The 15,849-nt window shown below is 33.5% G+C and overlaps 1 protein-coding gene across 7 annotated transcripts in view; it reads left to right on the forward strand.

The window, feature by feature from the left end:
- Positions 1 to 9,617, forward strand: part of UBP25 (ubiquitin-specific protease 25) — a 31,900-nt gene extending 22,283 nt beyond the window's left edge. Inside the window, exons 8-11 of one of the 7 annotated variants that reach the window (XM_088900691.1) lie at positions 744 to 876; positions 981 to 1,071; positions 1,244 to 1,517; positions 9,137 to 9,617. In XM_088900691.1, coding sequence (XP_088756817.1) covers positions 744 to 849 — 106 coding nt within the window. In that variant the 3' untranslated portion in view covers positions 850 to 876; positions 981 to 1,071; positions 1,244 to 1,517; positions 9,137 to 9,617. Of the gene's footprint in view, positions 1 to 743; positions 877 to 980; positions 1,072 to 1,166; positions 1,687 to 9,136 lie in introns of those variants that run through there. The other 6 variants (XM_088900690.1, XM_010246822.3, XM_010246823.3 and 3 more) reach the window with 6 other exon arrangements.
- The last annotated feature ends 6,232 nt before the right edge of the window (positions 9,618 to 15,849 follow it).

A 15,849-nucleotide genomic window follows, 5' to 3' on the forward strand; every position in this document is an offset into this window, starting at 1 on the left:
TGTTCATACTTATGCGGACTACTGTACACTTTACTTAATTTAGGTACACAATTCTTTGAAACAATTATGAGTCTTCCTGTTTGTAGATCATTTTGGAAAGATAAGTTTGAAGTGTAAACTTGTTCCACTCCTGATAAAGTATGAGATTATTATGGGGTTAAGGAGTTCCACAGTTATGTTTACTAGAAATTAGGAAACGTATGCATATGTATTGGGACCCTTGTTTGGACTGGGTTATGGTTCTCCCAGAGTTTGAGCAGTAGATAAAGCTTCTTTTGCCAATGGCTTCTGGTTTGTTAGATTTTATCCCACCTTCAACACCTATCCCCCACCTATTGGCCCCATTCTTCTCCTTCACAACATTGTGTAACAAAAAAAAAGGTAATGATTTGTTGAGGCTGGGGAGGTCTTCACTTTTCAAAATTCTTGTTTGACGTAGACTTGCTAATGAAGAAAACTGTTCACATTGGTTCCATGCCACCACTACAATAGCAATGAAACTGGATTGGTCAAACTCTTCTAATTTTCTTTTTAGAGCTACTACTCTGAGTGTTCTTTTCTGTTTATTTGTTTTTTTGAATTTTGAGTTGTTTTCTCTGTTGAAGTGATTGTCTTGCATCAACAGTGTATAACTTCTCACTTTGCTATACCTCTGCTATGAGATTTTGGCTCTATATTTAATAAGGAGTTGATGCACTAAAATAAATCTGCCTTGTAAAATTTTTCACTTTTCTATAATGCAGGGAAAGATTGATTTCAGATGCCAAATCAGTCTTTATCCCACAAATTCCTGAGTCATTGAAAGAGCACCTTGTTGAAAGCCTCAGATCATTTAGCCAAGGAAAATAGTTTTTGGATGTTTGAACCACTGACATGGTATATATATTAGCTTTATTGCCTTACCCTTTCATTCCATATTTTCAAGCAACATTTGCACCATTTAGTAGGGAGTATCATTTAATATGTGTTTTCCGTTACAGGCTCAGTATTGCCATCATAGCTGGTGTATAGTCTGTATTACTGATGGTGGATATCTCTCAATGACCTTGACTTCTTGTGTGAATGTCAACTGTAAGTATGTTGTATATATCTAACTAAATAAAAGATATCAAATTCCTTTATCATCAATTGGTTTTTTTTCTATCATAATTTTACTATATCTCTAGGTGTAACTGAGAAAATTTAGGTCCAAATTGGCAATCTGAATTAGGTCCTCATCAAGATTGGTTTCTTCTCCATCCAGGCTGTACATCTAGGATTTGGCAGAGTGAGTGCAGAGTTGTATTCGTTGTGTATGATATCCTTTTTTGACAGCATTTTTACCCAATCATCATTCTATGGACACCTACAATTTTTCCATCAAATATGTTCGGATGTAGTATCACAAGGATATGTTTCATAATTGAGTTTATCACTGAGTTAGATGGCACTTCCTTTCCTCATTTGGTCTCCTGGGACGCATTTCACTTTTTCTCTGGAAGAGTTGATTTATCTTGACGATCCATGACTTGTGACTGGCAAGTACTATTATATGCATTTAACACTGTTTTCATTTTCTATGCTGTTAGGATAACCAAGTATTCTCTTGATTCTGAAATTATAGTTGTGCTCTGGCTGAAAAGATATCAACAATAATGCGCTTGGGTCCTTATTTTAAGGTTTTAATGAGATTAAATTTCTTTCTCATTGTCACCTTTTGTAGTCTTACTTGTGGGTTCAGAACCTGACCCATATCTTATGTTTGATGATTTGAATCGGAAACTAAATAGATCCTTGGTTTATCTTTTTTCCACATTTGACAATGTTGTTTGTCTATCTTTATTATTTATCCCCATTAAGATTTGGCAAAGTTGTTTTTCTTCAGGTTGCTTTCATATTCTTTTCTTCTTCCCCTAGTGTTTTTGCTTAGTTTCTCTTGTGATGCAATATAAGCAACAACATAATTCTGATGTGTTATATAGTCTGAAATGTTATATGACCATGGCCTACTCCTCTCTCTATCATAAGTTGGAATTCTTTTATAGTTCATATCCCAAGCTTGCATTTAGCTGTTACTGCACATGCCTTTTTTGTGCTTTGTCAAGTTAGTCTTCCAATCCATCAAAAATAAGAACTAAAAGATGGGCAAATATTTGGTAGATTCAATTTGAGAATCTGTGTAAATGAGGAAATCCTCTTGTTTAAGGGATTATTTGCCTTTTCTCAAAAGATTTTGAGGAGGTTAACAGTAAATGGTTCCCTATAATAAAGAACAGGTTGGAGATACTTTTGCTTCGCAGCTCCTATGCTTACACATGCTCTTGTGTAAATGAGGAAATCCTCTTGTCATCATCATCATCATCAAGGTGCTGTTTGATAACTCTGAAGTTTGATGTTTGAAAAGTCAAAAGGCTAATTGCCAAGTCTGAAGTCTAAAAAGTGCCAGATATGTTTTTCTTCTCTTTAGAGCCTCTGAAAATATAGGAGCATTTGTGTTGGGGTGCTCTTCTAAATCTGAAAATATAAGAGCATTTGTGTTGGGGGTGTTCTTCCTTCATCTATTTCTTCTTCACCGAACCTGGACCTAGATTGCCCAAACTACTGAACAGCTTTGTCCTCCAGTGGAAAATGGAGAGCCACGAACTTCCGGTGGCCACTCTTACCTCCTTTTCTTCTTCTCTCCCCCCTTAGTCATAGCCATTGATATCGAACCAGTGGTACTAACTTCCCTATGTCCCCCTCTCCCATTCTCCTTATTCTTCTCTCCCATCCTATCCCTCTTCCTCGGCCTCAGTTGACGAAATAAAGCAGAATACACCATTCCTCTTCAACCTCCAAATGTCATAGAACACCACCATCATCGTCGATACTTGCAGTGCTCATTGGAGAAGACACGACACAGATGACAATGGAAGAAGATGGTGTTCTCTTCTATCGTTTGAGAAGAAAGAACTTGATTTATGGGCTTGAATTGAGTTTAAAAGAAGAAACAACACAGGCCATTTTGAAAAGTTTTAGAGGTATCTAGGACTGTGGCCAGGCTTTGAAATGCATTATGTGTTGGACCTTGTTAAGTGACTAGGCCATTTGAAAAGCAAGTTTTTCAGATGTTAGATGTCTGAAAAGTGTCATCAAATGCCACCTAAGCTTTGTCCCAAATATATGGAGTCAGCTGCATGAATCCTGTTTCACCATTCTGTTCTGTTCAGTGCCATATCCATTGTACATTTGCATCTCTTTTGGCCTTCTCCTAACTAGGGATTCCATTATTTGGTTTGACTGATCTTTTAATCCATCTGAATGGTGAAAACCAGTTTGACTCAATTAATCTGATAACGTCCTGAAGGGGATTCCTCCCAACACCAAATTAACAAAGACAATGTTCCGAGGTTTCTAATGCAAAAATAAGATCAATAGGTGGTAGATGGTTTCACCTCGACCCTTGCCAAGACAACACATAAAGGGTGACAAATACTAATTACGCTGTTGAGTTGATGTTGAAGCATATGTATGTGTTGATTTAGCAGGATATTGATAATATTGAGATGAGTGGGAGCAGAAGGTAACAAAAAAAAGTAGCACAAGAGAAAACACCACGAGGCACACTGCTTGAAATTCTTGCATCATTTCCTAAAAGGGAGTGAAGGCATCTTAAGAATGGAGATCGGTTCAGTGACCTTTGGATTCATGATCAAACAAATGAATTTTTGAACAAGGCACAGATTTAAGTGTTGGGATTTCTGTTTATGAGGACACCACACCACAGATCTTCCAAAAACATCGTGTTGAGCCACAGCCACTCAAATAATCATATATGCATAGTTGTCAAGGTGACACCTAGGCGACAAAGCGCCCTTTAAGGCTCGCCCTGCCTAATCGCCAAGCACTTTTTTACTCTCTATCATAAAATACTTTTTTGTTCATTCTTTTTTGAGATTATAATTATAAAATAGACATTATTAAACTACAATAATCATTTTGTGAGTTTATATTCTAATTTATTTTTATTATTTTCTTATTTATTAGGGTTTAATCAACACAAACATTGCTAAATGCTGTATTGAACCCTCAAAGACTTCAAAACCTGAACCAATAAGCAAGGAAGAACTTAAAATTTTATTTAATCAGCACATTTTCTTCTTCCATATATTCTTCCACTTCTTCTTCTTCTACTAGTAGTAGTAGTATTTTCCTTCATTTTCTTCTCATAAATATGTTGATTTTCTATACTTTAATATGAACTTTATACTTCTCTTTTGAAAATTATGAGTAATTATTAAGGAAATATGGTTATGGTACCTAGGGAACTACCCTAGGATCTATGTTTTTAACATAAAAAATCCACCTAGGCGCCCGCCTAGGCGACAAGGCGTCCCCCTCGCCTTGGCGCCTTGAAAACTATGCTTATATGTTGGGAGAAAAGAGGCTGAATTCTATGAATCTATAGGGGGTTGAAAAGAGTAGCACTTCTAATCGGACCAGCACCCTAGTTAGTGTTTTTTATCATTGAATGCCAAAGCTTCACCTCAAGCGTAATTCTCCTTAACCACTTTACAATAGAGCGATATTCCACTCCTTTAGTCTTTTAATACCCAAACCATTTTCAACCTACTTGCTAGGTCCTAACTTATGAAATGCTCCTTTGAATCACCTTTCTCTCACAGAAAGTTCCTTATCTGTCTTTGTAATCTCCTATTTCTCAGGGACTCTAAACATAGAGAGATAGTAGACTAGCAGGTTAGTCATTGTGAACTTAAGGTTATCTTGCCGCCAAGAGGGATATAGTTTTTCTTCCAAGAAGTTAGCAACTTTTGCATGGTTGTCGAGGTGTTGCCTAGGTGACTAGGTGACTAGGTGCCCTTGGTTGGGGACCTCACCTGAATACCTTTAATTATAGTAACTTGACACCCACCTAAGTGACAAAAATCACTTAGATTAAATAAAATGGTGGGTGCCTTATTATAATATCACTATGATGGCTACATCTTACTAATATGAGTGTCAATACATTCTATTGTTTATTATATATATTACTTATACTTTATTTTGAAGTCTTACTGTTGAAATATAAAATAACCAAGGGTTGTGAGAAGAGAAAAAAGAAAGAGAGAAGGATGAAAAGGTTTCTTTTTCTTTTGTTTTTCTTAGTCTCTCTCTCTCAGATTAAATAAAATGGGGGCTCTACCTTTGTTCTATTTTATTTAGTCTGTCTTACATTTTTATCATATAAAATTATAAGACTTCTTTAGTTGATAATTTGATATAAAATTGCTCTATTAAACACATTATATTAGTATTAATTTGAAAATATTGAAATCAATGTATTAAAATACTAGAGCCCAGTACTTGGTGTAATGGTAAAATCTCAGACTGCCAAACGTTAGATTACTATACCTTTGAATATTTTATTGTTTATGTTTTGTACCCACTAAAAGAAAAAGCAATAAGTCTTTTGGTTCAAGTTCAACAACTTCAGCCATTATGTTTCCTGACTCTATCAGGAAAGAAAAGGTAGATGAATAAGTTTGGAGGCCACTGGGCCTTGGGATGAACCTGTAGTCTTGATTCAAATCATGATTCAGATTTATTGTCCCCATTGCCCCAAACTTCCTATGAGAGCTGTGATTTACCCCTCTAGTCATCTAGTAAAACTGTCATTTGATTGAGGCTGTCAGTGGATTGCTTCTGGTTTAGATCAAGCTAGACTTGGTCCCAAAACTGATAAGCATAGTTGTCAATGTGCTAAGATGAGGTTGGCTTGACAGTGGATACTTTACAGCCTAAGTGATTAGTCACCCACTGAGGCATCACCCAGGCGATAATTTTTGTATAAGAAAGTTGTGTGATTTTAGTTTGTTTCCCTACTGGCCTACTCTATTAGTCTATTTATTTGTTTGTTCCCCTACTTGGTGTAGCGACTTGAAAACATTAGGAGTGATCTAACATAAAAGATTCATAAACTAAAAGGAGAATAAGATACCATTATTAGCTTATGAAAAACAGAAAAAGTAGGAAATGGATCTCTATTGCTTATTTGCTTATATGTGTTAAATAAAATGATAGAAGAAGAAAACATAGGAAGGGATGGGGCCCTTGTTTTGAATGTAATAAAGATATAGAGGAGATGCTAGTATGTTAATTGAAGAGAAAAGGGAAAAAAATGAAAGAGTAGAGCCCTCATTCTGGTTATAATGAGAATGATAGATAGGAAAGAATACAAAGAATAAAGGAACGAAGGTGATGATGGCATAGCACATTTTACGGTTCTTTTAAGTTGAAGTTCGATCCTTTATGATATCCTTTTTACATCCTTTTACCTTTTCATACAATATGGAATGGTTTATGCGTTGCACCTAAAGCAATACACCTAATATATGGAAACATCAAGAGGCACAAGGTATCCCCCAATAACTGTGATGGGCATAAAAGAAAATTATGCTAAAAATTTTGTATGTGGTATTATCATAGTTGTCAAGGTGACACTTAAGCCATAAGATACTTTTGGAGTGTCGCCTCGCTGCAATGCCTACATATTTATATGTAAGACACCACATGATATTTTTATATTTTATTTTATGTTATTAATAGTACTACAATAGATATTATTAGACTAAATTATTCATATTGTGGGTTAATAGTATTAATTTTATTATTCTTATACTAGTTTCTTTTTATTATTTTCTTATTTGTTTGATTCAATCGATGCAAGTCAATGGCATAGCCTTGAACCCTTAAGACTTTAAAACGTGAATTGATAAGTAAGAAATAACTTAAAAATTTTATCCAATTGACACATGAACAATAGGACTTGATCACATCTTCTTCCTAGGACCAAAACAAGGTCTCGGCTCTTATGTTTTGTATGCTTTCTTTCGTATCTTATTTTTCTTCTCATAAATATCTTAATTTTCTATTTGTTGATATGGGATTTATACTTATTTGAGGATTATGTAATTATTACTTAAACATTACTGCTTGTTAGTTACCATGAAACCTAGAGAATTATCCTAGGATTTACATTTTTATTTTAAAAAACTCATCCCCCTAGGCGACAAGGCACCCCCTGTCGCTTAGCTTTGCCTTGGTTCAACCATCCAATGCGATATGACAGCCTTGTACAGGCATCCAGGTATATCATATCACCTAGGGATGACCTAGACAACCATGCAGCCATGCTCTGATAGGAAAATACCCAGACCCAGTTCTTAGTTCGGATCCAAACCCTATTGGGTCTTTAAGTAATAGATCACAGACCTGATTATAACTGCCAAGCTTTTAGCTGCTAATTCTATTTCTGTCTTCCTAAAGTATGGACACGTGCTATGCATATGCACATGTATAAGGGTAAAGATATAAATTAATATTATATAATTAAATTTAATTTCTATGACCTGTACCAAGGCAAGCATCCTTATGTGTGTTCGTAAGTGGTTCAGGTCTTAATCAGTGCTGAACAGGTAAATCCAGCCCAAATCATGTTATAATCGGAGTCAAAATGCAGACCGACCCTGTGTAATAGGGTCAGATGGGTTCAAGTTTGTCAGGTCGACTTAGACACATTAATAGCCCTATGTTTAATATTGCTGATAGAAAAGGAATATCACATTTTGGGGCATCTAAAATCATTTGTGATAGACATAAAAGAAAAGTACTTGCCAAAAAAAAAAGATCAAAATGGCAATGAATAATCTATTTACCAATTTAACGTAACACCATTTTTTAATTGTAGTAAATCTTTTCCTAACTATTTTTAGAAAATAAAAAAGATAGACTTTTTATTTTCATCTTTAATAATTGAAGTGACCATTCTTATGTATGGAAGTGATTTCTGAGGATTGGGTATCGATGATAGGTTTGCATTGTTTGATGCCATATTCAGAACGATGTATATTGTTTTCCTTTGCGATAATCAACTTTTATATTCTATTGTAATATTTGGTTTTGATTATTTATCTTGTCGCGATTAATAAAATCTAAGGTGATTAGAAGCTGCTAATTTTTATTGATGAAACTATAAGTTGTTTGTTTACGGGATTCTTCAAATACAATGATGTTATATGCCATCCTGTAAATTATATAAAGAAAAAAACAATAGGTGAGAGTTCACCTTGATGTTGGAGGGCCTCCTAAAACATTTCAACCTGAGTTGATAAATCACTTCATACGATCATCTTGATGTCTTGCTCCTAACAAGATCTTATAGATGATCCAATAACTACTCAAAAGCACAACTGCCATTTCATCCCCCACAAAATTGTAGTCTCCGATACGTATCGGCTGGTACTATTATATTGGGAGCTTCCTGATATGTTCTTATAGAGGGTGCATTGGGGTTTTGACCCATTCAGGGGGTGGACAGACTTTAAACCGGCTCTTTAGAACCAGATTTGAAAAAAACTGAAAAAAAAACTACCCATACAGCCTGATACGCTTCTACCAGCATACCGGGCATATCGATATTTTGAACCTTGTTCCCTAAGATAGAGGCTTCACCTGGATTTGAAACCTTGCTTGGTTTATCCATCTTCACTAGCATTCACTGACGGTCTCCATAATCTTCTTTTTGTTAGTACACAATGAGGATTAGAACATACTGTGGTAGAGTTGTTATGATTGTCATGATAGTCCAACACAGTAGATTGTAGTGTTCACCAAAAAGTGACTACCATTTCTACATCATGATCTCTTTGTTTTCATCTTCGTTATCTTAAAGTTTTGATGATTCATCCTCCAACTGCCTAAGCTCCTGAACAAGGCTGGCGCCTTATTTATAGAAGTTGATGTTTGAAAAGTTGGTGTTGCTTTTCATGGCTTTCAAGGCTGGCGCCTTATTTATAGATAAATCCCGTAAGTTAGAAGTGCAATAAGGAAAAGGGCAAATTTTTTAAACTATCCTTCTGGTTTAGCTAATTGATTAATTCTATTTTTAATGGTCATATATTGTCTTAAAGTATCATCAAGTTTTTTGACAATTGTCTAAAACCTCCTTTGCCGTAAACTTTCTGTTACACTCCGTTCACATGTGATATCACGTGATTGATATATTTTTTAAAATTCTTAAAATACCCTTTTTATGGTTCTATTCATCTCCTTCTTCGACTCTGATTCTGTCTTGATTCCCTTTTTGATTTCTAAAATACCTTTACTTTCTTTTCAGGTTTTTGAAATTCTTTTTCGTTTTCATTAATTGCAGCAAACGAGTAGAAGAGCAAAAAACTGATAAACGATTGAGATTTGGGGAAAGAGTAGTTGTAGGAGAAGCGATGAAGGAATGCGAGCTCTGCAACTATCCGGCTGGGATGTTTTGCGATTCAGATCAAGCGAGCTTGTGTTGGGATTGTGATGCGAAAGGTCATGGTGGAAGGAAGGATTTTGGTTCACTGCCAGCACCACTTTTTGCACTTTAGATTCCAATACAGGGTTCACCATACTTTGTTGTTTTAGCATAGCATGAGACAGAGAAACCTCCATCGTTGGTATTAGATTATGTCAGGGTCTTTGCAAAATATCTAGAAATTTGAATTTCTTTTATTCTCGCTGATATGTAAAACATGAGAAGATCGGTAAGGGGGAATTTCTAACTCTATCAATCCTGTATGAAAGGTTCAAAGTATTGAAAACATAAGGTGTATCGGAAAGTCAATTTTAAGAGACATATGGGATATGTTTTGGATGCACATGGATACGGACGAAAAATTAAGATGTGCATAAATATGCTAGTAAATTCAAATAAGTCTTAAAAACTATACTAATGTTTAATAACAATAATTATAAGCTTTCTGTGATTGTAAATAAGTTATTTAAATGTAAAAAAAAACAATTTAATAGTTTATATAAAATGTGAGATATTGAGAAACAATTAGTAATCATTGAAAAATGATGGAATAACTAATATATATACACACTTTTATTTCAATATTTATTAATATATAAATTTTAATAATTAATTCTAACATTTATTGACAAACATCCACTAAGAAAAAGAGAAAATTTACTTAAAAATAAAAAATGAGAGAGAATTTGACATTAAATGTTGATTAATAAAAAATTAATGATAAAGAAGGGACCCCCGAAATGAATCATGTGTATCGAGTTGTATCGAATTGTTTCGGGACATATTGATTGATATCGATCTGAAATGGCTCGATACAGGTTTGTATTGGCTGATACATATAGAAAGGAATGCAAGAGATGGTTTCTACATGTTTCGTGTATCGGACCTTCATCAGAACGATATATATTGCCCGATATAGTACATTGCGAAAATTTGAACCTTGTGAAAGAAGAAACCTTCACAACCTAAATATTGTGTCTCCTTAAAAGTTGAAAATGAAACCTTCACAACCACAAAACATCCTGATTAGGTGAGATGTTGATGATGAAGACTTCCGAGATCCTAATTAGATAAAAAGTATAAGGATTTTCAAAAGAAACCTTGCCAAAGTATCAGACGAGCTCAAATTGGAGCCTAATTCAAGAACGAGGAGTTTGAGTGGATCAAAACTTACCACGTCACTGACCAAGATGAGATGATTGAAGGATTTTTTTTTTTTTTTTTTTTTTTTTTTGCAGGAAGAGGGAAAAAGCTAATGAAGAAGAAAGAAATAAAAATCGAGCTTCTTCTCTTTCTTCTATGGTTAACGTCAAAGAAATTTCTGCTTCTCTCTCTCTCCCTCAGCTCTCCCCTATCCCACCGTCCAGAAGTGACGGTTGTGCCGTTGGTACACACCCCTTTCCCCTCTCTCTATCAATTGTCCCTCCATCATTGTTCGCAAAGGACGAGAGTGGCAGCTGTTGGCGCTTCTTCATTGATTGCCCTCTATTATTCTTTACTGTGGATTTCCCAAATGCAACAACAATTTGCATAAACTGTGTTCTGGTATCGTTTATTCTCAGTTGTTAGTGCTAAATATGCATCTTGCTAACATTCAAAGAGATTAGAAAGATATAAAAAATAAAATAATCTTTTATTCAAATGTTGTATTTTGAAAATTTAAAGAAAAATGATGGATAAAATAGTCTTTTCCATCTCTTTGTTAACAAATGCTAACGGTAAGAGGATTGGTCAATTGTAAAAAAACTTGGGGATATTTTAAATCAATTTCCAAATGGTAGGGGTAAGTCAATTTCCTAAAACTTAGGGGCACTTTAAGAAATTTGCCCTAAAAGAACTACCACAACCTACTCAACACATAATTCCATATAAACACTAAACCAATATTTTCAACCTAGACCTGACCGGTTGTACTATTTGAATTGTCATCGAGCCATAACTTTGTGTTTCGATGTTTGATTGGGATTTTTTTTTTGGGTAACTTTTTGAGATCTATGTATCTCAAAGTGTTGAAGGTGCTTTGCTACTTTTACGGAAAAAAACCCTTTTTTGCCTCAAATTGTAATCTTTAATATTTTTTTACATTAAAAATTAAAAAGTTAATTAAAAATATAAATTAAATATAAAATGATGCATATATTACATGTAGGTATGCATTATTTATTTATAAAATGTGTTTGTGTTTATAGGTATGCATTATTTATTTATAAAATGTGTTTGTGTTTATAGGTATGCATTATTTATTTATTAGGGGTGTTCATGGGTCAATTCGGTTCGGTTGTAAGTTGTTTGGCCAACAAAACTGATTTGCTCAGGTTGGGGAGTTTATCACCCGAAACCGATTGACCATTAGTAAAAACTAGTCAACACGGTTGTATCGGTTTGGGTTGGTTGGTTTGGTCAATCAATTCAAAAGATTTAAGCTTAAAAAATTTATATTTAGAAAACATGGGAATTTTCCCATTTTTTCTATTAACAAATTTACATTTAAAATATAATATATATATATATGGTTGGGTCACTTTGGTTTTGATTGGCTTACAAATGTCCAATTTGAAACTGACCTGACCTGGTCGAATTGAGAAATTGCAGAACTAAAGCTGAATAAAATACTAGAAAATTGACCAACTTGGATCGGGTTGATCGGTTTTATGAACAACCCTATTTCTTATAAATGCTAAAATCAACCCTCAGCTTTATCTAATCTTTAAATACCCCCTATAACCCTATTAAATCATATTATTATAGAAGGGGTGAAACATCAAAAATACTTCTAATATAAAAATTGCCCTACTTAATTGGTTTATTACAGATTAAAATCATTCAAAGCTAATCCTCTGAAATCTGAATATGTAAAATTTGGGCCCAATTAGAAGTTGACACGAAATCCAAAGTTTAATGCATACTTTTACAAACTTTCTCCATAGTAAATTATTGGAGGGGTATTTTGTGATGTACATGCAAGACTTGAGAAGGTAGTTTTTATTTACTACTAGAATAAAGACTAGATTAGGTTAAAGAAAATATAAGAAATTTTGGTTGAGCAAGAGATAAGGATAGAATGGAAAATTTAAAATTGTATAAATAAGAAGGGAATTCCAGGTATGTAAAAGTTTGAACACATGACTCTCTCTTTCTCCTTTGTGCTGCTAGAAACTGTTGTTCATGTAGTATTTAAACCAATTTTGCTGATGGATACATATTAATTTTTTTTTTTACATCTATTTATATACTAAAACACAACAGTCTAAAATTTTTCTTTTTTTTTTATTTTTTTATTTAATGTCATTTTTTAAACAACTAATGAGATGCTTTCCTTCTCCATAAAAAATTTCCTAAAATCTCTCTCTCTCTCTCTGTCACACACACACACACACGTTCATAATCTAAATAATCTCTTCTCCTAAAATTTCTCCTAAATTACCTCCCCCACTTTCTCCTAAGTTATCTCTAATTCCTATTTATCCTCTCTCCCACTTTTTATCTATATCTATCTAAAGAAAGTTTGAATTAAAAAAATTTAGAATTATTTAAATATTCTAACGGAATTATATAATAACTTTAAAATATTTATTAAAAACACAGAAAGTAATTATAATAGATTTAATAATATTCATATTATTAATAATTTTATATTTTTACAAAATTAAATCACAAAATTATGTACTAATAATATAAATTATGAATAATTTTATATTTTTACAAGATTCATCACGAAATTATTTACTAACAATATAAACTATGATTTTATGATTTTTCGGATTATTCATTTTAAATGTGATTCAAATAATAAAAATTTAACATTAAAAAATAAAAAATATTTCAATAACTAAATATCTTAAATAAAAAAATATTAAAAATAGCTAAATAATTATATAACAAAATATTTAATATTACGTAATAAATTTAAAATAAATAAAATTCAAATATCAAACAATTCTAAATATTTTACATATTATTTAAATATTTAAATAACTACATGTCTTAAATAATGAAATATTTAACATAAGTAATAGTTAAAATAATTAAATTATGTAATAAATTTAAAAATTTGAAAAAAGTAGAAAATAATTATAACATAATATTCAAAATAATAATAATTAATATTTTACTAAATTAATAAGGAAATTATGTAATAATAGTATAAATTATAATATTGTGGATTATTAAATTCAATAAATAATAATATTTCATATTTAAATAATGATATTATTTAAATAACTAAATAATATTGTCAATAACAAATTTCACTTATATCAATTAATAATTCTAGAAAATAACTTTCAAAAAATTAACATTTATTAATAATAATTTTAAAATCTTAATCTATATTTATTATATATTTATATATACTAAAATTAGTATTTATTATATTTTTAGTAATTATTTATTTTTTTGTGATAAATATGTCAATAATTATATATAAATCTACTTTTGGTTTGTTGTTTAACAAAAAATTTTCAGTAATTATTGGAGATTAAACTACTGCTATTTTACTTTTTAAACTTAACTTGTAAGCGTGTATGTGCATTTGCATGTAGCAATATTTCTAAGACAAAACTATTTATAATTCATGGGTAGTTTTTGAACAGTTACAAGTGGACAGTTTCTGAAGTGAGAGTAAAGGCATATATGCCCTCTTTATGCCCGCTATATGCTTAGACAAGGGGGGGGGGGGGGGAGGGGTAGAAAACGTCTAATGAAAATTCCATAAAGAAGGGGCATTCACTCTTTTATAGGTAGTATAGATTTATTGCACTTATAGTATTTATTGTATTTTTGTTATAATTTATTGAGTAATATTTATTAGAGATTAACTTGGATGTAATTATAAATTAATTGAATTTAGAAAATTGGATTGATGTTGGGCCCATGCTCACCCTGCCACTGGGGTAAAGTAGGAATGTAATTGAGTAGAGCCGAGCTGAATATCAGTCTGCTCATGCTTGAGGTCGAGCTTGACTTAAAAACTCAAAGCTTGCAACTTGATTTGAGTTCAATTGAATTTCAAGTTTCTAATTCGAATTACTTAATCTTAGCTTGACCTGACTTGATTATAGATTATAAATATTAAAATTAAAATTATAAATACTATAAATAAAATTATATTATTAAAACTAATTATAAATTTATTTATTTCCATTATAAATAAAATGTCAAAAAATTAATGTTTATTTATATGATGATAAATATAAATATATTTAAGAAATAGTATTTTATTATGAGCTTGAGTAGGGTTTTGAGCCACTCAAGCTTAGATATTGTGAAGTTCATAGCTATATAGCCAATACCCAAATTCCTACATTATTCAGCCCTCTTAGTTAGTGACTAGTGTACTTTCTTTTGCGACAGTGATCCATCGTGAATTAGGGGTGTTCAAATTTGGATCAGAAATTGAAAACCGAACTGAACCAAACCGAATAAACAAATTTAGTTTGGTTAATTCGGATTTTGGTTCGATTCGATTTTTGATATATGAAAAAAGCGGTTTTTGGTTTCGTTTTGGTCTGTCTACAAAAGTTTACCGAACCGAACCGAAAATACCATTCTTTTTAGTAAATCTCCCTTTGGGTTGGGGCTTGGGGCTTGGGGCCTTGGGCTTTGGGAAGCTGGGCCCAATCAAAATCTTTGTTTGTAATTACTAAAGTGGATGTGTAATGTGGGAATTGCCGAATTGGGATTAGTGTGGGAAACTCAAAAGACACAACCAGCTAGACTTGCCGAGTTGGCTAGGAGCAGGAGTTTGAGACCGTGAGACTGAGAGAATGAGAGGTGATGTAGGGTGATTTGGCCCGACCGAACAGTAGGGAGACACGTGGATACGATCTAACTGACAGGATGACAATTCATCCCGACGTACCCAAGTCTGCGACGGATTGAGCTCGGATAACCGAACCACCTCGAGGCAAGTCCACCTCGGGGCAAGTCCACCTTGGAAGCAAGTCCACTTCGGGACAAGTTTACTTCGGGACACGATTGCATCAAGATCACCTCGGTTATAAGACACCTTGGCATTCGTACCAAGATGAACCTAAGGGGCACTAGTTCGGGTCATATTGACCGACCTCTGCATGTTAACCTCGAAGATATCGCCACCAGATTCCACGCTTTACGGGATCACACCTCGTAACTGCCAGCCTTATCTCCCCTGTCCGAATCGAGCAGAAGCGGTGAGCCTTATCGACTAGCAGCATTATCTCCTGCTAATACGGATAAAGGCCTCATCACGGCAAGAATTCCGAAACCACTCCGAAAAACCTGCAAGGACTCCAATATATAAAGACCCCAACCCTTCGGGGGAAAAGGTACGCGTAATCACTGCTCACTAGCTCTCTTGCTTTCTAAACTACCTTCAACTCGCAGACTATTGACTTAAGCATCGAAGCGACCTCGCAGGGTAAGCACCCACGGGTTCTTTGATTCTCTTTGTGCAGATCAGCCAACTCCATCGTCCACTGGAAGCCAAATCATCTCCAGCTAGGAGCAGCCAGATTGCCTCACATCATTTGGCGCCGTCTGTGGGAAACGCTTCAAAA

Source organism: Nelumbo nucifera, chromosome 3 (assembly GCF_055504915.1).
Source record: "Nelumbo nucifera cultivar China Antique chromosome 3, China Antique-T2T, whole genome shotgun sequence".
Classification (NCBI taxonomy): Eukaryota; Viridiplantae; Streptophyta; class Magnoliopsida; order Proteales; family Nelumbonaceae; genus Nelumbo; species Nelumbo nucifera.